At 42.8% G+C, this 21859-nt stretch overlaps 2 protein-coding genes across 2 annotated transcripts; both read right to left on the reverse strand.

Moving 5' to 3' along the window:
* Positions 1-1483: 1483 nt before the first annotated feature.
* On the reverse strand, positions 1484-7473 carry LOC308090581 (uncharacterized protein). Its single transcript, XM_080435808.1, has 5 exons — positions 7405-7473; positions 5686-5833; positions 3765-4585; positions 2658-2721; positions 1484-2124 (listed from the first exon to the last, which is right to left on the reverse strand). The coding sequence occupies exons 2-5, from the start codon at positions 5791-5793 to the stop codon at positions 2071-2073; spliced, it is 1047 nt and encodes a 348-aa protein (XP_080291934.1). The 5' UTR covers positions 5794-5833; positions 7405-7473; the 3' UTR covers positions 1484-2070.
* A 1041-nt stretch (positions 7474-8514) lies between these two features.
* On the reverse strand, positions 8515-21187 carry LOC308090133 (uncharacterized protein). The gene is made up of 10 exons (XM_080435179.1): positions 21119-21187; positions 19995-20063; positions 16108-16944; positions 15051-15728; positions 12061-12188; positions 11309-11378; positions 11029-11101; positions 10650-10724; positions 10171-10324; positions 8515-9072 (listed from the first exon to the last, which is right to left on the reverse strand). The coding sequence occupies exons 2-9, from the start codon at positions 20033-20035 to the stop codon at positions 10184-10186; spliced, it is 2043 nt and encodes a 680-aa protein (XP_080291305.1). The 5' UTR covers positions 20036-20063; positions 21119-21187; the 3' UTR covers positions 8515-9072; positions 10171-10183.
* Between the last annotated feature and the right edge of the window lie 672 nt (positions 21188-21859).

Genomic DNA, 21859 nt, shown 5'->3' on the forward strand with positions numbered 1-21859 from the left:
TTTACTCGTTATGGTTATGCCAATCAATTTCTGTGTTGTCACTGCTGTTATATCCTACTGACTCACCTACCAGTGAGGAAGTCCCCACCGGGAGGATGTAGGGCCTTCGTCCTACTCCTCCCGCCCAACACTCCCTGTTGACAGGTGCCGCCCCAGCCAGTAGGATTACGTGCAATGCCAATTATCTCCCTGCCCGCCCGGCTTCCCTCCTCCGAAACGGGCCAATTGTGTTCGTGTGGACGCTCGACAAAGCCTGATGCACCACGTGGATTTGAACCCATGACCTCCGTGGTGGTGGGCACTGGGCAGGCACTTAACCACTGCGCCAACCGAGTGCCATCAAATCAACATCCTAATCGTGTCAGACCAATGTGTGTTATTATGCTATAAAATGATGGGTATATGTGCATACATGGTCACCTGTTCCATGAGTACACCAAGACATGTACTGATTTATCAATACAATATGCAATTTGTGGAATTGGAATTGTTTGATGCTTTGGGCGATTTTGAATCTAAATCCCATTGTTCTGATGTAAGGATATACAGTTTAGTGTGGGGGAAAAAATACCCTATGTCTCCTCCTGTGTATGTCATCGTTTCGCATATGGAATGTACTCCCGTATATGAAAAACTCAGAAGACATAGGGCAATTTTACACCAAACCTATGATCTTCTCACATCAGAATTGTGATTCAAAATCAGCTACATTTTCCTTTGATTAATTTCTTACTGCACTTTATGTTACGTTATGTTTTTTATTGTGTTGCAGATTTTATTTTATTTTGTATTTTTTTAAAGAAATTCATAGCCTTGTTTTGTGCTTTATAAAGTGCTTTATAAATAGTTATTATTATTAATAATAATAATGATAAATATGAATGTCAGACAGCCATTTACCATCATCTAGCCCTCCTTTGCATCCTTACATATTATTTTTTTACACTCCCAAAGATTATAATACATTTTCAGTTATAGGCTAAATGCAATCAATGTTATTTATTTATTCTTTTATATATATACGTATATACATTCTAGTGTAAATACCTCAATCACACATCTTGATGGAATCTATATGGGTGCGTTCGGAAATATAGCACTGAGCGCACTGGCCAATACAAACCAATAGGCGAGTGCGCTCCAGTGCGCAATTTCCGAACGCACCCTAAGTTGATCTCAGATGTCTTGGGGGTATTTTTGTGGTTATTGCAACACAAAGCAGTTCATCTTCATGAGCCATATTTTTATATTTTCTAAAGAAGTTGCTGTGTCTATGATTTGTTTTTGTTTGTGGGAAGCTTGGTATATGTGAGGTCTGATGTAAACAGCAGGTGAAGGTTGTTGCAAACAAAGCCTTATGATTATTATAACTGCCTGAAGAATTAAAATTGTGATGGTTTTCAGAGAAATGTGCCCTGTCATCATGTCTTTAAAATACAAAAAAAAGGGGGAATTAAAATAATTTTAACACAAGATTTAGACATTTTGTCAAACAGCAAAACATTTTAATAATAATAAATAAAAAATCACATACGGAAATGTACATCAAAATCCATTCTATAGAAACAAGCTTTCCACCATGGGAAATCTCACACAATCTCAACTCTCTAAATCAGGGGTCTTCGACATTTTTCAAGCCAAGGACCCCTTAGCTGAGAGAGAGATGAAGCAGGGACCCCCACTACATATTGTATACAATTGTGTTGCAGACTAAACCTTTTCATAGATTTCAGAGATAGCTTCATAGACGTGTTAGACAGCACTATCATTGTGTAGCGCTGTGTTGGATTCATGTTAATGTTTAAGCACTTAAATCCTCAATACTTGGAAAACTTTTTCCTCCCTACACCAAACCTAAAATAGCCGATCTACAAGCTTGTAGATCTGCTGTTTTCGGCTAATGTTCCCCTCAGAGTATAGGGATGCTAGGGTTCAAGTGGTTAATGTAGAAAAAAAGACAGAAAAAAGGTTCCCATCACACACAAATTTGGCGGCCCTCCTGTAGTAACTCTGAGGACCCCCCTAAGGGTCCCGGACCCCCTGTTCTAAATGTGTTGTTCTCTGGGCAGCTCATTTTTGACGCTTGTTGTTGTTTATGCGCTTGTTCATACGTTGCATGTCCATCTGAGACAGAAAGAAAACCACATTGAAACAACGTTGTTATCTAACATGAAATATTATGTTTTACATATCTGTATACACAATGTCTGTCTGTCTGTCTGTCTGTCTGTCTGTCTGTCTGTCTGTCTGTCTGTCTGTCTGTCTGTCTGTCTGTCTGTCTGTCTGTCTGTCTGTCTGTCTGTCTGTCTGTCTGTCTGTCCGTCCGTCCGTCCGTCCGTCCGTCCGTCCGTCCGTCCGTCCGTCCGTCCGTCCGTCCGTCCGTCCGTCCGTCCGTCCGTCTGTCTGTAGTATATATTCCACACACACACACACACACACACACACACACACACGCACCCCCACACACACACACACACACGCACGCACACACACACACACACACACACACACACACACACACACACACACACACACACACACACACACACACACACACACACACACATACAAGACAATAGCCTTTGATCAGCACTTTAAGGTAACAGATTAACATTCGTGTCAATGAGGACCTGTTTGGTGGATGAGTATTTTCATACCTGTAACGTCAAGCGAATCCTCTTCTCCTCATCGAGCTCATTCATCAGCAGTTTGATTTCTTTGCTAAAATGCAAGAGATTACCCAAAACTCAAATTAGTGCAACTAAAACTAAGACTTCACCATTTATCAAAAGCATTGAAGGGAAAGGGAAGGGGAGTTTCACTAAGACTCCCCTTGGCCTGCCCAATGTACTTTTCATTTAGGTTATTATTATTATTTATCATCATAAGATATAATTTCACCGGGGAGGGGGTGATTAAATTATGATGTGGGGATTCTCAATTTTCCATTCCCATATTTGTTCCTTTAGTGTAGTTGACCACTGTAAGGCCAAAGCCGCCCATATTATGTCATCATCATGACAAGAATAGCAGGTTTTGAGGTTGTAGATTGGCTATTTTCAAAGTATATATATATATTTTTTTTAATTAAGAATTTGCCCTTGTGGTTATAGAGTCACAGCAATGAGACTAGGAGGTTGGGAGTTAAATCCCCAGCCGAGTCATCATACCAAACACTATAAAAATAGGACCCAATGCCTCCCTGCTTGGCGCTCAGCATCAAGGGTTGGAGGGTAAGTACCTGTGAACATACTTACGTCATATCCAGGGGGATACTCTACAGGGGGATGTACTCTACATCAGTAGTTCTCAAACCTTTTCATGTCAAAGACCCCCAAATTGACACTTATAAGCCCCCCATTTGAAAAGATATGCCAGGGACCCCCATAAGAGAAGATCTTTACGACTCTAGCAGTGATTCTCAACCATTTTAATTTCAAAGACCCCCCAGTTTGACATGCATTAGGCTACGGACCCCCATTTAATGGTATTTCTATCTCTGGGACCCCAATTTATATTGTAAAATCAATGGTCATTTAACTCAGAGAGTGTACAAATGGAACCAAATGTTTGGTTCCATTTGTACACTCTCAGAGTTACAGACCCATAAGGGTCCATTTTGTTCCTAACTATCCATCATTTAGCCGGGGACCCCCCGGAACTCCCTCAAGGACCCCCTGGTTCACTTTGAGAACCACGGCTTCTACACCAAGCTGCCTCACGCTAAGGGAAACGGGTGATGAGAGACTGATCAAAAGGCTTACTTATGTTGACTCTTCATCATGTCCATCTCGTCCCGCAGTCCTCTGAGCTCCACCTGCAGCCGTTCCAGCGTCGCCGGGGAGGGTGTAGCCGGACTTCTGCTGGGCCGGGGCTCAGAGGGGATGGAGGCAGGCATCGTAGCATGTAGGATGGCAGAGAGCTGCTCCGCCGATAGCGGACTGAGACGAGGGGGAGGAGGGCTGGCACCGGTGCAGTCGGGAATGACAGAGAGCTGCTCCGCCGGTAGTGGACTAAGACAAGGAGAGGGGCTGGCACCGGTGCAGTCGGGGATGACAGAGAGCTGCTCCGCCGGTAGTGGACTGAGACAAGGAGGGGGGCTGGCACCGGTGCAGTCGGGGATGACAGAGAGTTGCTCCGCCGGTAGTGGACTAAGACAAGGAGGGGGGCTGGCACCGGTGCAGTCGGGGATGACAGAGAGTTGCTCCGCCGGTAGTGGACTGAGACAAGGAGGAGGGCTGGCACCGGTGCAGTCGGGGATGACAGAGAGCTGCTCCGCCGGTAGTGGACTAAGACAAGGAGGAGGGCTGGCACCGGTGCAGTCAGGGATGACAGAGAGCTGCTCCGCCGGTAGTGGACTAAGACAAGGAGGAGGGCTGGCACCGGTGCAGTCGGGGATGACAGAGAGCTGCTCTGCCGATAGTGGACTGAGACAAGGAGAGGGGCTGGCACCGGTGCAGTCGGGGATGACAGAGGGCTGCTCCGCCGGTAGTGGACTGAGACAAGGAGGGGGGCTGGCACCGGTGCAGTCGGGGATGACAGAGGGGGTGACGTTCAAACACCCATTGGTTTTGATTTCGACCACCTGTGTACAACACACTTTAGTTACTAGCAGATACAACATAAGCCAGGCCCATATGCAAGGAAACAGAACACAAAATCTTATTTTACTAAAGTCACTGATCATGCAAAATGTATGATTAAATTATGGTTCTTTTGGGGATTCTTTAAAAATGTATTTGTAGACCATATAGCCCCGCAGGGAAAATTCTGTTTCAGCCAGAGGTGGAAAAGTACTGTTTTTTTTTTACTTAAGTAAAAGTATCACTGCCTGCCTCCTGTGAATCGTTTTATTTTTAATTTTGTAGATACTCTGTTACAAGTAAAAGGCCTGTGTTCAAAATGTTACTTGAGTAAAAGTACAAAAGTATTGGCATCAAAATATGCTTTAAGTACCAAAAGTAAAAGTACTAAAATGTTTGAAAATAGCAGATCTCCAAGCTCAGATGCGACCCGTTGTGAGCTTGTAGATCGGCTATTTTCAAATAGCCTACGTATAAAATGGTGGTTAATGTGTGTTTTATAATAAAATGATACATATCTACAAAGTAACTAGTAACTAAAGTTTTCAAATAATTGTAGTGGAGTAAAAGTACAATATTTGCCTCTGAGATGTAGTGGAGTAGAAGTAAAAGCATTGAACATGGGAAATACTCCAGTAAAGTAAAAAAATCCTCAAAAGTGTACTTAAGAACAGCACTTGAGTATGTACTTAGTTACTTTACATCACTGGAACTTTCACAAAGCTTCTCAGATGTTTATTATGAGCGCTCGGGGGAGCGGTTGGGGGTTAAGTGTCTTGCTCAGGGACACTTCGACACATAGATCAGGGCTGGGAGGCAAACCAGTGTCCAGTGACCTTCTGATTACCGGACTGCCTCTCTATACCCACTTAGCTACGGCCGCCCCGCCCCGTAGGTTAGAAAAAACAGCAGGGTGACTTAAAACCCTGCTGTCTTCTGCTGAATTACAAATTGCAAATAACGTTTCTGTTCTAAAGCAGATATGTTTTTTGGGAAAATTATTATTTAATTGCTCTTTATCTCCATGCAAAAACTAAAAGTGGTGCCATGAGCCGAAACACACCAACATAAACACTGGCATGAGCTACTGTTAAAGACTTACGACTGAAACAGGGTCGTGGTTGGATTGGATGGTTTCTTGGAGTTCTGACGACAGGGAATCCAGGTCTTCCTCCTGCTTTCCATTGGTCTGCTGTATTTCCACCTCCATCCTGAGCTTTACCTGTAAGTTAGAGCTGCTCTGTGACAGCCTGGTAGAGAAGACATACGGTAATATTTAATCTGAACTGCCAGCTGAAATACAGGGGATATAGGCCAGTGGTATCTCGTGGGTGACCTTTAGTCAGGTTTTAAGTAAAATGTCACAGTCTGCTGTGTCCTGGTATGTGGATGTGAGTCATGATCTGCTCATCTCAGATTGCTTGCATGTGCCATCTCAAATTGCCATCTCAAAATAGTTAAATTTGTCACAAGGACAACTGCTGCTGAAACAATCCAGACTTCCCTACATGCTTTACAACATTTTCTTTTGACAGATTGATAGCGAACTATTGCAATAAATGATCTGAACTGATTAACCTCTAATTAGGGTGACAGCTTGTTCGTTATAGAATTTGCAGAGCTCGTATAAAGGAATGGATAGGAAGTCAAGTGTTCTTAAAGCAACATGGATACTAACTCAATGTCTCAGTGAACAACAAGCACAACCTAAATCTTTACTGTAACAGAGAATAAACATTAATTGGCAATAGGTTTAGCCTACTAAATAAAATCTGTGATAATAAACTTTAATAACACTTTGATATCGATCATGTCACAGTTAGTATCTTGGAGATGACTATTGGTGCTTTCAGAAGAAACGTACACACAAGAATATTTTGAGAAAACATCCATAGGCATTGTGGAAGATCAGTAATACATTCATGAAAGTAATATCACTTTATTGTAACGTAGGGCTACTTCATGATGGTAAATTAAAGTGTATCATTCAGAATTGACACGTGAGTCAGGATTGCACACAATTTACATTTACATCTCCATTAGAAAATGATGTCTTGAAAGTTAATTAGTGTTAGTTTCAAAGTGTCCTCCCACTGATCTAAGCATGGACAGTATGCAGTGATAATTCACAATAAAAATGTAATAAAACTCACTGCCAAAAGCATTACATAGGGATACTGACTGGACATTTACGAGTTAAATGGCTTATAAATTAGGTTTCAATGTTGATTTATATACAGTACACAGCACAAGGGCTCATAACATCTGAAGTGAACTTTGTTCTAGGACAGCAGTGGGCTATTCAAAGCATGCTGGTATTTCAAAGTATGTTGCTATAGGCTTACAAGGACTGAAGGCAGTGTGTTAAGTACTATAATCATACACAGTCAAATCTGCAGTGTTTTATTTGCCCATTTGTAACTCTGAGTGTGTACAAATGGAACCACATTTGTACACTCTGAGTTAAATTAACATTTTATTTTTTTACAGTGCGTGTCACTAACACGTTTAGTCACAAGCACAGGTCATTCAAGCATGTTTCACTACATAATCAAGCAACAACACACACGGCATGGCATTAAAAAAAAAAACGCACGAAAGATTACGCACAGAACGCGCGTAAACAGGAGGCGCATAGACAGCTTTGGATCAAGACTATCATAGATGTATTTGAGATAAAATATCCATCGAAGGCTAAGATAGCCAGACAGTGAGTGTTAACTACAAGCATTAGTAAATTAGTGAACGCGCGGGCTCAAGGGCAGCGCCATTCTCACAATGGTTAATGATTTGCTACTGTGTATACATAACATACACTCACCTTGTATTGCCAGCAGCGTTACTCGCAAAAACACAGCAGACCACATGCGCCGTAACCCGACACCGTCCACCCGAAATGCCATTGTAGCCGTGGTGAGGTATTGTCAAGGCTAAGTTTAGCGCAGGACGACAGCAGATCTGTCACTCCGTGTCTCTCACAAATATGCCTGGAAGGGGACTCTCCCTGCATGTGTCAGTGTCACCCAACTGGAGCAAATCAATATTCACAACAAGACAGACTGAGGGGCAAGACATAGGTTGATGCAGAGCCATATAAGCAAGGCTCTGGGTTGATGGAATTTAAGCTGACTGGCATAAAATAGCAAGAATACATGTAATGGCTGCTTTCATATGGGGAAATAAAATATTCCCTGTATTCATTCAATTTGGGGGGAAACAATTTGAAGCCCCCTTCTCAATATTGACCACATATGTTAATGTAGGCCTACTACTTTTTTCCAAAATGTCTTTATAAATATGCATAGAACTAATATCTCTCTATATCCCAGATTGAAAAAATAAATAATCTGCCTTTCCCGTCAAGAAAGGTGGTCACTTTCAAGCTAGATGTGTGCATTCCACTTCATTGGAGGAGCTTATAGTGCCTGAGAACCCTGTGGTCATAATGGACAGTGAACACTCACTGTCATGAATATGACATCAGGTCATCATATTGCCATTATGACTAGTGCTGAGTCACAGTTGGTCCATTAAATAAATGGTTAGTTCAGATTTTTTGAGTATTTTCTGTAGGAAATACTTACCAGAACTCAGACCACGGGACTCGGGCAATCAATTAGAACCTTTGCAACCACTACATTAATGGTAAGTATTTCCTACAGAAAATACTAAAAAAAATCGGAACTAACCCTTTAAATGGTTCAGGTGTGACTGTACACTAGTCATAACGGACAGCAAAAGGGCCATTCACACTTAACTATCATTCACCATTGAATTTATTATTTTATCATTAATTTTATTTATTGTTTTACTATATTATGTATTATTATATGTATTCTATATTTATTGTTGTAGTGCTCGGTGTGAACGGCCCTTGACACTGGCCATAATGGACAGCATCCAGTTGTGAAAAACAAACAGTACAACAGTCTAAAGTTCGGACATTTATTTGAAACCCCATACATTTACAATGAACATGTGATTAATACATGTGATATACATAAGCAACGTTGTGGGTGAGTTATTTGCAGCAGCAAGAGAATGAAAACTTTTTAACACCCTTGAATCAAAAGCACGTTAGTCAGCTACCCTCGTGGAAAACACATTTACATTTTTTGAGTAAACTTTAACTCAAGCCCTAAACATGTTACGGTCTCTGCCGTTGAACAAAAGTAAAAATAAAAAGCAGTTAAACAAAATGATCGCTAACATTTCCATAAGCATACCATTGGGAATCCAAAGCTACCTCTGGTAGAAAGCACAAGGGACTACAGAGGGCTTGCTCTGCATACAAACATTCTAAATCTAAGTACTGAAGTACTTCCAGTCATTAAAAACGCCAGTCTAAATCAAAGTAGAACAGTTACAGAAACAGTGCCCCCTGGAGTGCAGGTACAGGTTAAATACTAGCGCATGGAGAGGTTTTGTGCAGTCCATATGGGCAGTGAAGGCCTTGGAGTGATATCCCACCTCGTCCAGACCCAGGTACCTGCATGAGGAAAATGAAAACAAATTAAGAAAATAAGAGTGTCACGGTGCAACATGTTACTTGTAGATCTATTATTTTTGTGACGTCCTGTATACATTAGGCAAGTGGTTCCCAAACTTTTAGCTCAAGACACAGAAGAGAAATTAGACATTTGTCCGGGACCCACGTTAGTGAAAATAGCAGATCTGCAAGCGCACAATGCGTCGCTTCGCACCGCGTTGTGAGCTTGTAGATCTATTTTCACCACTTCTTAAATGTTTTTATTTTTTATATTTATGGAAATGCATTTGATTTTTTGATTTTATAATAATATTGGTATTGTTTTTAATTGAAAAAAGGGAACATTTATTCACGACCCATTAAAAAAAATGTAATTACAAAATATTTCCAGGAATTTAATGACCGTGGGATTTAAGGCCAACTCACCCTAACTCTAACCCAAATGGAACCCGCTACGGGTCCATATGGTTCCATTTGTACACTCTTCTGAGTATTTAATTTAAACTGCGTTAAGGATTTTACAGCGTAGAGTAGCATGTTAGAAACCGAACAGGTGGATGTACTGTATGGGGTGGGTGGAGGTCTATACGTTACAGTTTATGCCAGACATAAAACCCCCGTCTGGATGGCACCGCTATTACAGGCCATATGCCAACATGGGTAATATTACCTCTGAACTGCACAGCTAGGAGTAAATCCACATGTCTCAAAAGGTTATATTAACACAGTTGTCATTTTTTTTTTTAAGCAAACATTTTTAATTCGTATCGTTGTCTAAAGTCGGCCAAATACATATACTTTTGGAGGTCCTTGACACCCACACACACACACACACACACACACGTAAAGCGTCCTTGAGTACTTAGAAAAGCACTATATAAATTCCAGGACAAACGAATGCGAATACTCATTTATTCCCTCAACCATGAACCTGTTCAACTCACATTCAAGACAGGGGCCATGACCTCAGGCTCTGAGGAGGGAACTTTACGTGCGGTTTTAAGTATGTCTATGTTGTTTGTGTATATCGTTTGTATGTCGTTAAGTTAACCAATCGCGCTTATTGGATTCAGCCAACATGTAGGAATTGACGGCTACCTTAGCGGAGCCTTCACCAGCGTTGGTTGGGCCCTCGATTGTATGGCGCACGTTGTCGCGCTTGCTGTATCGTGCGGTATTTGGACATGATGCTCTGGCTTTTCCTGAACACTGGTTTCGTTTGTTGGGGGAAGGGGCGTGGCACAAAACTCTCCTGCAGAAAAGACAGATCAAACCAAAGCAATTACATTAATTGTGGAATCTAAAATCAAAGATAACAATTGTGCAGCAGCCATAATGGGTAAATAATTAGCAATTCAATGAAGCTGCCTTGAAAAGACACCTATTCTCTCAGGCTTATGGCATATAGTTGTTTGTTGTTTTGTTTGTCTGTTAGTTGTTCATTGTTTTTGATGTAATGCGTCCTTGGGTTTATGAAAGGCGCTATATACATTCAAGCTATTATTATTATTAATAATGACGCTATGAGTTCTCTCTCAGCTCTGACAGATATATCGGGGTTCAGAAGGTGTCCATACCATGAGCGGTTTCCTAAAGTTTCCAAGTGGTACCGGGGCAGGCCTCCTTGGACCACTGGGGTTGAACTTCATTCGCTGTCAAACAGAAGAGAGCGATATTATTTACAGAGGCAGATAAGGCTCTGATCCTTGTACTCTGGATCGTAGGTTGCTATGCTGTAATGTGCCTCGTCCACGACTAGAAGCTTACACTAGGAATGTACTTGTGATCACTATGGATGAGTACATGTGTGTATGTATGCGAGACGTGACAGGGAGCCATGCTGCTGAAAGTACGGGAGAACTGGATCACAGGCCAAGCAAGAGAAGTAGCAAATACATGTCCTAAATAACATGAAAGCCCAACTTCTGTAAACCCCGTTTGTAACGGGTCTCTTACCGGATTGTGTCCTGGTCCCGGCCTCTTGAAGGGCCTCCCTGGTCTGTGAATCTCATGTAATGCATTCATTGGCCTGCAAGATAGGAAGTGAACATGAGGCAAAAAAATAACATTTCATTAAGTCTGTGCTCATCTGTTTCTTTAAAGAAAGAAAAAGAAGAGTTAGAGTTAACTCACTATTTCCCGAGACAGATTAGTGAGTTTAATGTAAGAACCATCGTCATGTTAGCTGTTGGATACATTTAAATTGAAGGCAGCACGAAATTATTAGATGACGTACCGTGAAGACTTCATGTCAACATATCGCCCTCTATGGTCACTGTAGGGAGCGTCTGGGTTCGGATTTCGTTCTGAAAATGAAGAAACAAAGCCCCGTAATTTTTAAGGTCCGAGGTGTTTTTGCTGCACACATTGCTTTACATATTTCTTTTTTAGATTATCTATATATTATCTACGTATATCTGTTTAATGGAAAAGATACTTCATAATACAGTACCTTATGATTGCAATATATGGATGGAGTCATGTTAAACAATACAGAATAATAAATAACTCTATACCTAGTATTGAGACATAGTACTATGGAAAAGCAAAACCAGATAAAAGCTGCAGGATTATCCATGTGAAAAATGTGAAATAGTGATCATAGTTACTACTTGAGGTATTTTAACTTTCAGTATTTACAATGTTCAATACTTTTTACCACTACATCTCAGAGAAAAATATTGTACTTTTACTCCACAACAAGTATATGAAAACTTAAGTTACTAGTTCATTTGTATATTTTGATTATTATTGCAAAACACTAACCACTTCAGCTCAATACATTTTGAACTTGTGGAATGGGACAGCCTGCACAATGAGTACTTTTACTTTTCGTACTTTAACTATATTTTGATGAGAGTATATCTACATTGCAGTATTGATACTTCTACTTAAGTAAAACATGCGAGTACTTCTTCCATCACTGTACACAACACATGGATAAACAGTGACATTTGTTCCCTGTACATGAGTAGTATTTACACATACCAGTTTTAAACTTATTTCTCTCCTTTGGCGGCGACGAGCGGCCCTGTGAAGAGCTGGAGCTCGGACCCGCTTGCCAGTGCGACACCACCACCAGATCAGAGCTCAGGTGTTTGTCTATGGGAGAGGCGCTGAGGAGACATGCGGCACAGGTCAAAATGTGTTCATTATATGCACTTCAGTCGACACTTTTATCATTTGGTCTTACTTTAACTGTTGTAGCGTGTTTTCATATGCCCCACTAAAACAATTATGTCACCATTAAGGACCACAATTTAAGAACTTCAACCTGTTAATACCTCATGAGAGGCTGTAGTGTTAGTAAAACGGGAACAGAAACAGATCTAGACGTATCAGTAACCTTTCTTGGAATCATTGTAATTCAATGTCCACGTCCTACTGAATACATAGTAATTTAAACAGGGAGTACAAAAAGGTAATTCTGAATAGGCTGAGCATCACACCATGGGTACTTACAAAAAAAGAAGCAATGGTAAGTCCATGCTTCTTTATTCCTCTTACACATTGTAAACTGAATCTCAACCTGCGCTCTACTTTATTTAGAGGTTGGTACGTCGCAGAAGGGATCTTGCGGAGTGCCATTAAGTAGTTTGTTCTAGGTAGGACATAGCGGCAAATCTTCGATCATTGGTGAACTTCTGTAGAAAACCTTGACAACGCAGTCTCGCAGGACAGATTTCGTTTTCGCAATATTCTTCTTTTGGACGTCATATCGGTTGGTCACATCCAGATTATGATCCCTCCATTGTGAGCTTTAAGAAGAGAGAGGATTTGGGGGAAATCTAAGCCTCGGGATATATGTGTAGCTTTAAAGTGGCAGCTTGGGCCAGTCCACTTCTGAAATATGCGAACTCGCCTCTCATCTGTGGTCACTCACACAGTCAGGGGACTGTTAAATATGGGTGCGGCCTTAAGGACGTGCTTCTATGATTTGACCCGATGCCAGTTTCTGTCAATATTTCCTTGTAGGGCGGCGCTTACTTCCTGCATCAATGTAGGAATGTTGGGCAGGCATGTCACCCAGAGGCAGTATCAGCTTCTCCAATCAGAAATGTCATAAAGCCTGTGGTAGACTTGTAGTAACTGTCGTCGCTCATTTGTTTCACAAGTGCCACTTCTGGCATGGGCTGGTCGGGTCCAAGATAGCACCTTGTAAATTAAGCAGGCACTCATGGTGCACGCATTTTGACGTTCAAGGCATGCCGCATTGCCAACTTCAACTTCCAACTTCCCTGTGTAATTAGGCGAGTCAAAACGTGTTTGACACACACACACGTCCAATTTTCAGCCGGGTTTATGACCTGGCAGTTCGCTCACCGTGGACTTGGAGGCTTTTTTCACTGCCTTGACCATTTCCAAATTAAACACTGACTGGGGTGTGTTTTCTGAGATAAGTGGGATTTCATAACAAGGATCACCTGCTTAGTTATGCATTATACACCACTCAAGCACAATGATGCCATCTTTGCCTTTCTTCTTGGTAGACATATCAATGCGGGCGGGGTGAAGGGATATCATTTCATATCTTCTTAAGCTGACAGCAGATGAGTGTGTCACGGACTCAACATGCCACTAGCTGTGAGATGGTTACATACCAGTAGAAAAAGGTGACGGAATATCGCATAGATAAGAGCACAGGTCCTCATCACATAGCAGTCTTGCACTGTAGCCACTTGCTGTCTTGATATTTTCCTCTTCAACTTCCAGTTCAATGGTCATCACTTAGCAGTCTTGCGCTGTAGCCACTTGCTGTCTTGGGATTTTCCTCTTCAACTTCCTGTTCATAGGTCAACTCCCAATCTTTTCCATGTATAGCCATGGTTGTGGTTTCCTCCATCTTTATCTTCATTTCACTCTTCATGTCTGTTAACACTGTGTTCCAGTGCATTCTTCTACGGTCCTCTCTTTTGGCATAAAAAGGCTAATTTGAAATGATAATATAAGTATCATTCTATTTTCAATGGATGCTGATGCAGTTTTTTAGAATCCTAAGATATTGGCCAGTAGTGTTCTGAAAGCTCCAAACATGTCTTCTTTTTCTGTTACAATAGTTAATTGCATCATTTCGAGTATACTCAAAGTAAAGGTTAAAGTCCTAAGTCAATCTATAGGAATTACATGGGCAGGTTAAGCCAATTGATAAATCAACTTCGACAATGCATCACTACTTTAGCCTATACTGCAGTGTTGATTTGGAGGGTCGATCTTCAGCGGAATTACATCTCTGTGGGCCGATGCTCATGTTTTACATCAGTCGATCCAAGCACAGCTGCTGGTCCAGGATGGTTGGCCTCTGAATGCAACAAGTGCATGTGGGGCAGACATTTTGACATCACAGACTTCTTCAGTGCCGGCTCACTCCGTGGTTGGTATACTACTTCCACTGTCCTTTTTTGCATATACTTCATATCCAATACTGACGAATCCATTTCCAATGCTCTTCACTCCTGCTCTTCGCTCCATTTGCCATGTGTTTGAGTTGATTTAGAGTTGGTGCAGTCCTCTTCACGCCCGTCATTCGCATCATGTTATGTGACACTACAGTAGATTAGGCTATGAGAAGTAGGAGCTTCATACTACTTTTACATTTTGTTTCATCATCTTGAACAGCAAATCATGTCTGAATGTCCATTCTCCAATAACGGAGACTCCTTGTGCAACAAAAACCTTCTCCCGCAAGCAGTGGTGTGCATAGCCGTTTTTAGACATTGTAAAATTAGACTGCTGTATATGGTTAACTTGTTTTAAGCACGCTTGACATGGTGAAAACGTGAAAACTTTTGAAGTGAACTTCATAGGAAGGCATTTCATTTTTGGAACCTCTGTAGCATCAACTGAACCACATCTCTACCGCTCATCACGATCTCTCCGTTCTCCACAGTCGGCACACCCCCTTCACATTTAGAGAAATCTTTGCATCTTGATTTTCCTAATCACCTTCACAGTGTGGAGGAGAGGGAATAATACCGTACCTGCGTGCACTCACGGATCGCCGAGACTCCACCTGTTCTGTGGCGGTATCGGAATCTCTCGAAGACTCGTTTGTGTCTGGGTTGGGCGGCGATGACTGCCGTGGCGGCTGGGGCCTCCTCGGTTCCGTCTTCACCACAGGGGCAGCATTTGTCTGGAAACGTTTCTTCCGGAGAGCAAGGAGGGAACTCGGGGTTCCCTTTGGCGCCGCAGACCCCGCTAGTTGAGGCCTGGGTCTGAAGGGCGGAGGCGGCGCTCTGAGCCTCAAAATGGACTCCGCTCTTAATTGCCTGCCTTTCATTATGCGACTCTTATCCCGGAGAGACAAGGGCCTGCCTCCGAACGGCCTGGGAATGCTGAAGAGAGAGGGTGCCTCTCTCCTGGGGTGTTTCGGAGGCCCATGCTCCAACAGAGGGGGCGGGGGGAAGGGCATGTTGGTGTCGGGCATCCTCCTCTTGCGCGACAGGTCTCCTTGCCGCTCCTGGGGGCCGCCGTGGTGGTAGGATGAGGAGGAAGATGACGGGGGGCCTCCTTTCCACGGGGGGGGTCTATACGGCGGGGGGTTGGAGTGGCTTTCGGACGCCCTGTCTGCACTGTGGGGTCTGCCACCTTCCCTCGCCATGCCCCCGCCGCGCCCACGCCCGCCATGCTGCTTCCTGGCATCCTGCACGGCAGGCCACCTGCATAGCCATCAACAACAACAAAAAAAGCATTACAATGGCAGATCCACGAGTGTGAGATGGGGAAAGGGAACTTTTAAGCTTTTTTATCATCTTTTATGCTGTGCCCCCTTCACCATAAAGCCAAGATAGCATCAAACAGGTGGGAGAGGTAAAACTTTCAAATTACAGTGGTAACACTCTTCTCATTGGCAGCAGGTGTAAATACACAATTTTAGCATCAGAGGCCCCTTTTAACACCCTCTCAATAACTACGACTTGGTGCAGGATTAAGAGGTAAAGATTATGACCCTTTTCACTGTCAGGGCTGGACCGCCTTCTGGCCCCTTGCCTTAAATAAGCCTTTTACCCAGCCGGCATTGCGGCTTCATTCTTGTACCTCTCAGGATATGAGCCTCTCCCATGGGGCTCCCTGGGCTTCCTCTGTGAGCCAGAGGGCCCACCATGCTCTCCATTGTGCTGGTGAGAGAACGCTCCTCCGGCTGCGTTCCAGGGCTTGTTGTTGTTGTTGCCGTGAGGCGAGTGCTCGTACGGCCGCTCCCTGGGACTCTGTTGGCCCCGCGGGTCGCGGCCCCGTTGCTCCTTCTGGGGGAACGCCGGTGGCCTTTTGGGGGTCCTGAAAGAGCCGTGGGGGGACGGCGGCGGGGAACCGTGCTGCCTGTCGGCCGGGTGGCCTTGGTAGTGGCGCGGGGAGGGGCGGTGAGATGAGGAAGGGGGCCCGGGAAAAGGCGGCCGCCTGTGGCCTGCAGGGGATCCATGTACTGGGCTGCGGGAGGACGAGCGATGCGGGACGTGAGGGGAGCGGTTGGGCCTGGACGGGGAAGGCCCGCTGTGACTGGATGGGGAGGGCCCGCTGTGACTGGATGGGGAGGGCCCGCTGTGACTGGATGGGGAGGGCCTGTTGTGACTGGATGGGGAGGGCCTGCTGTGACTGGAAGGGGAGGGCCTGCCGTGGCGAGGGTCCATTTGGGAAGGGTGCGCTTGAAAGGAATTCTGGTTCTGGGACTTCCAGTGATTAAACGGTGGCTCCCTTCGTTCTCCCATCAGTGGGGCCCTCTTGGAGAACGGCGGGCGTCCCCTGCCTCCTCTGCCTCCTCTGGACTCCCTCCAGCTGGGGGGGCCGGATGCTGTGTAGTCCTGGTCATTTCGACGACCTTTGGAGTGGGGCGCGTAGTGCACTTCAGAAGACATGTTGCTGTGACCATCGGCGAAGGGCCTGCAGAGGAGCAAACACATACAGGAGGTCATTACAATTATATGTGTATATTTAAATTCCAAGATTTCACTTTCCACCACTGAGTTCAAGCTAATACAATGTCACCTAAAAAAGCGAATAAAAATATATCACCTGAAAGTAGATTGCATTGAACTGAACTCTCAAGAGTGCTTCCCATCTTTCCCTTACAATTGCTAACACCACCCACTAGGTCAACTAAATCCTCTTCTGATTTCTTTTGATGCATACATTAAAGCCACTAGGTCAACTAAATCGTCGTCTGATTTATTTTGATGGCAACATTAAAGCCAAAGACTGGCAACCATTCATTTGCGTGCCGAACTACAAGCTCACGTGTTGCGCTACGAAAAAACATTTGGCATAATAGTTAGTGTGGGACTTTACTTGACTTGTTCCATGTTGCATTTGTTTACAACGGAAAGTTATAATGTAAAGTGAATTAAAATGATGGCACCAATATCAATTTTAAGCCTTTCAAATCCACAGCACTTAAATATAGAGGGACAACAAAACCTTTTCCCCCCTCCATACTGGCAACCATTCATTACATTACTGAATAGTAGCCTCTGCCAAGAAATGATAAATAACTTGACTGTGCTTGAAACTGGGCTAACAAGTTTAGGAGGAGTTGGCTCCCTTCGGTAAGCTACCACAGCCCAGTGAAACATGGCAGGCTCAGAGAGAAGGTCTAGTCTTGGATGAACTTTGCCAAGACATGGTTGACAGCTGAGCAGACTGATGCTACTGCCTGCTGGCAGAAAGCATCAAAGCTGCACTCCCTTGCCGGACACAAGCAACAAAACCTGCCCACTCAACATCAGTTAATAATCCAAGAACACAGTCTTCATCCACACTATGACTTCAGAATATGGTGAGCAGAGCTAAAGCACTGAAGACCCAGGCCCACGCAGACACAGGACCAAAACATGATGACCCCCATGATCACAGGAAAAGCAACAGAGATTTGACAATTATTTACAATTACAACTGACATTGTAATTGTGGGAGACTAAAACTATGTACTATTAGTAATGTGCATGGAAAGATGATTAAAACACTGTTTCCCTGATACAATGGTTAGTGATATTAGAGGAAGTATCAAAGAAAAACGTGTAAAAACAAAGTAGATGATGCTCGGTTTACTGCAACTCTTTCTAACATGACAACTCTTTCTAACTTGACATGTATTCCCTGTCAGCCACCGTCTATTTTAGACCCAGTTAAACCAAACTCTGGTCAATGTTAGATCTCTAACAAACCCTGAGGAAGACTATATTGTCCAATCGTTTGTTTTCTGTACCTTTTAATAAATGTTTGCATCGTGCCTAAGAGCTGTGCGGCCTTATCCTTTTCAACAAGACCTCAAACAAATTATTTTATTTAGTTATAGTTGCTGGATTGTATGCACTTAAACCCTATATAATTTGTTGACCAGAGTCCCCCAGAGGTCAATAGTATGCCCCTCCCTTTTCCCTCTACAGTGTAGAGCTATTTTTAGTGAAGAGATTTGGTGTTGAGTCTGTACCATCTCTCTTCGCCCCAAAATAGCTGATCTACAAACTCATGACGCGTCATGTTGTGGTGCATTGTGAGCTTGTAGATCAGCCAGTTTCACTGAATGTTTGCCCCAGAACAGGGACGCTATTGACAGAAACCTGGTTAGACACGGAGAGCATTGTGAAACTCATTGATGCATGTCCACCAGACTACCGCCACGATCTGTGAGACAGAAAAAAAAGCCCTGGGGTGGAACTGCCACTATCTACTCTACTAAGTTTAGCTGTGCAAAGGTTGAACTCATCCTCTAAATATCTTGCCCTTGTGCTCAAAGCTGAACCAGTCGTACTTATGATACTCAGACCTGTGAGGCACAGAATTGTCAGAGCTGACTGCTCTCATTTATCACCAAAGATGACAGAATAATAATTTAATGGAGATTTGAATATTCAGTGTTAACAGTGTGGACTCAGGCAATGGATTTCATGAATCTACGGTCTAGACAACAGAACTTATTCAACATATAACTGAAGACACACATTCACACAATTGTGGAGGATCTTCAGTGTTTGTTTGCTTTCTCTCTCCATCTAGTCACAATTTTGGTAAAGGTACCATCACCGTTTCTTACACGTACAATGCCAACAATGATGATTTGGTTGATAAGTATATCTGCCAGATTATCTTCCCAATTAAAATAGTAAAATCAACACAAAGTTGACTAAATGCGGAGCCAGGTTTTATGCGGAGCCAGGTTTTGTAATGTAAAACTATGAAGGGGAGGCCAATGCAGTGGAAAATCTAAGTAAACTGTGTGTCAATCCAGCTGTTTAAATAAAAATAGGATTTCAAAATAAGACCCCTGTTGAGGAATAAGTTACCCTAGTAAGAGCTGCTAAACGTTTGAAGGAAAAAACTAAATACTGGCACTGACCCCAATGGCACTCCAGCCAGGATTCCTGCCAACACAGCAATGTTTTGATTAAGGCAGATGCATGCTGGGAGCGGGACTCTGTGACCTCAACTTCCAGAGCTCCATGGGTGTGATTACGGTAGATTACATAGCTGTGAATCTGATAGTGTGTGGCCGCGGGGATTCAACTCTGTCCATCTATTCCAAACTTACACTCGTATTTTTAACCACTTGAAACCTATTCTGGGGGCGGACCTTCCTTGGTTTACCTATGATCCTAGATTACGGAGGTACTACACTGTCTCTATGCATTTGATGTATTTATTACCTTGTGATTTACCTTGCTTATTGTAAATCGCTCTGGATTAAGAGAGCCTGCTAAATGCCTAAATTGCATTAACATACTCTACCGATTAGTAAAAAATTACTTTGGTAGCTTCAAGTCAGTTAATACCTTGAGGACAATTGCACTGCAATGGATTCATATTCAGGAAACAGAATGAATTATGTTCTCACATTACATAAGAGACGTTTTACTATCCTGTTTTCAAAACAAATTGCATAAGGTGAAAATCATCCAATAAGTCGTTCATTTAAATACAACCTACAACTACATTACCTGGGCTTAAAGCGAGGGGGTCCAAAACGTGGCCGGACCATCTTTGGCAGTGGGTGAATTACCTATGAACTAAAGAGACACTAATTAGTTACATCAAGATTCAATCAAAACAATAAATAGTGGTACACTCTTACTTCTTGCAGACAACAAAATGTAATGCAACATCCTTAAGCCTCAATTAATCATTTGGGTGCTTCTACCTTTTTCATTACAATCCTCACAGTTAATTTATCCATTTGTAACTCAGTTACACAACACAGTTGAGTGCCAGAGACAAGTACAAGTACACACAATTTACATTCAAAGTTTCAAACATGTCTGTATGACAGCGTTCCAGAACGGTACAATATAGTGAGTAATATAAAACAAATACCCATCTTTCATGGAAAAACAATCACGTAATTATGATCAGAATAATTTGACATTCTGACCTGGCCTCAGAGTCTTAAGGCCTGGTCAATTCACCCACACCAGGCAACCATTTTCTCAATAACAGTTTTCAAACGTTGTGTACAGTGTAGTACATGTATATACACACACAGTATGTAGTTTATTTAGGCGAGATTTAACACCCATTTATCCTGCGTCTGTAGCGATGTGGGGTGATGGGTGTTGAAGACAACACCCATGTTCGGTAGCAACAACAATAGCTAAATGACCAATGTACAGGTTTAACTTTAACGCGACATAAATATCTACACAGTATCGACATCCATTCGTCATGTCCTACCATCATGTCTGCAACCCTGCATGCGTGTAATAATTCGACATGATAACGCCTTATGTAGCTATTTATGTTACATAAGCAACTGTGTCCTAAACTAAAAGCATAACTTTCACTTTCGTTTATTATCAGATTAGCACTGCAGGGCGACGGCTATAGGAATGCAAGGCCGAGCTAGCGTACGTTAGCTTAGCATGTTGCTAAAGCCCAGCCAGTGAGCTACTTCACGCATTTTGTTTATAAATGTAAACAGTAAATATTACACCGTTCATATCGAAACGACACGGCGAATCACGAGCAACTCTTTTGTTTGTTTTTATGACTTGTTGGAAGAGATAAAAACACATCGTGGTGAAACGTGAACGACAGCACTATGCGAGAGAGAAGATCAAACACTTACCAGCCAGACCGTCCTGTGAGATAAACCTTAATTCCGCACCACACCGACCGAGAGCTGTGCCTCTTTTACTGGTCCCATAGCTCGGAGGGACGATCCGCGCTGCGATTGGCTAGTTGGTTGTGATGACAACGGTGGACCACCCGGGCCCGGACACAATCATTACATAACACAAAAAAAGTCATGTCAACATGATTATCTGTCCATTACTACTAGCACTAACTTTATTATATCTTTCTGGGGTTTTACTTTAATTGCTTTTGAATGCGGTGGATTGTGTTCTGTTTTCAATCTGTTTTTATGATGTCTTCAGTCTTGCATATAGTAGGCCTAGTGTATATCTGTCATTAAATGTCTTTACGAATTGAGTACAAAGGACCCCAATGGAAACATTTCTTGGGTTTTAAATCCTATTAGCTGACCTTGTATTGAACTGTACTTTCATGGGCTTTTTTATGCAAACTTCTAATAAAGTATTCAATCAATCAATCAATCACAGGTAGTGATATAAGAAGCAGTATGATCACAATATTAGCTATTAAGGCTAATATCGTTAAGATAAATGCAGTAATAATTTATCAAAATCTGTACATATCCGAAATCACGTCACGTGCCAGCTTAATTTAAAGGCACTGTATTTTTAGGACTATGTGGCCTTCAAATCTAGTCCTACATTGCGCTGATCAGATCAATGTTCACCGTAGCCATTTGAACTGTTTAACACTGTATTTTCTCCATTTTATG

The sequence above is a fragment of the Gymnoscopelus braueri genome, assembly GCF_963280865.1.
Source record: "Gymnoscopelus braueri genome assembly, chromosome: 8".
NCBI lineage: Eukaryota > Metazoa > Chordata > Actinopteri > Myctophiformes > Myctophidae > Gymnoscopelus > Gymnoscopelus braueri.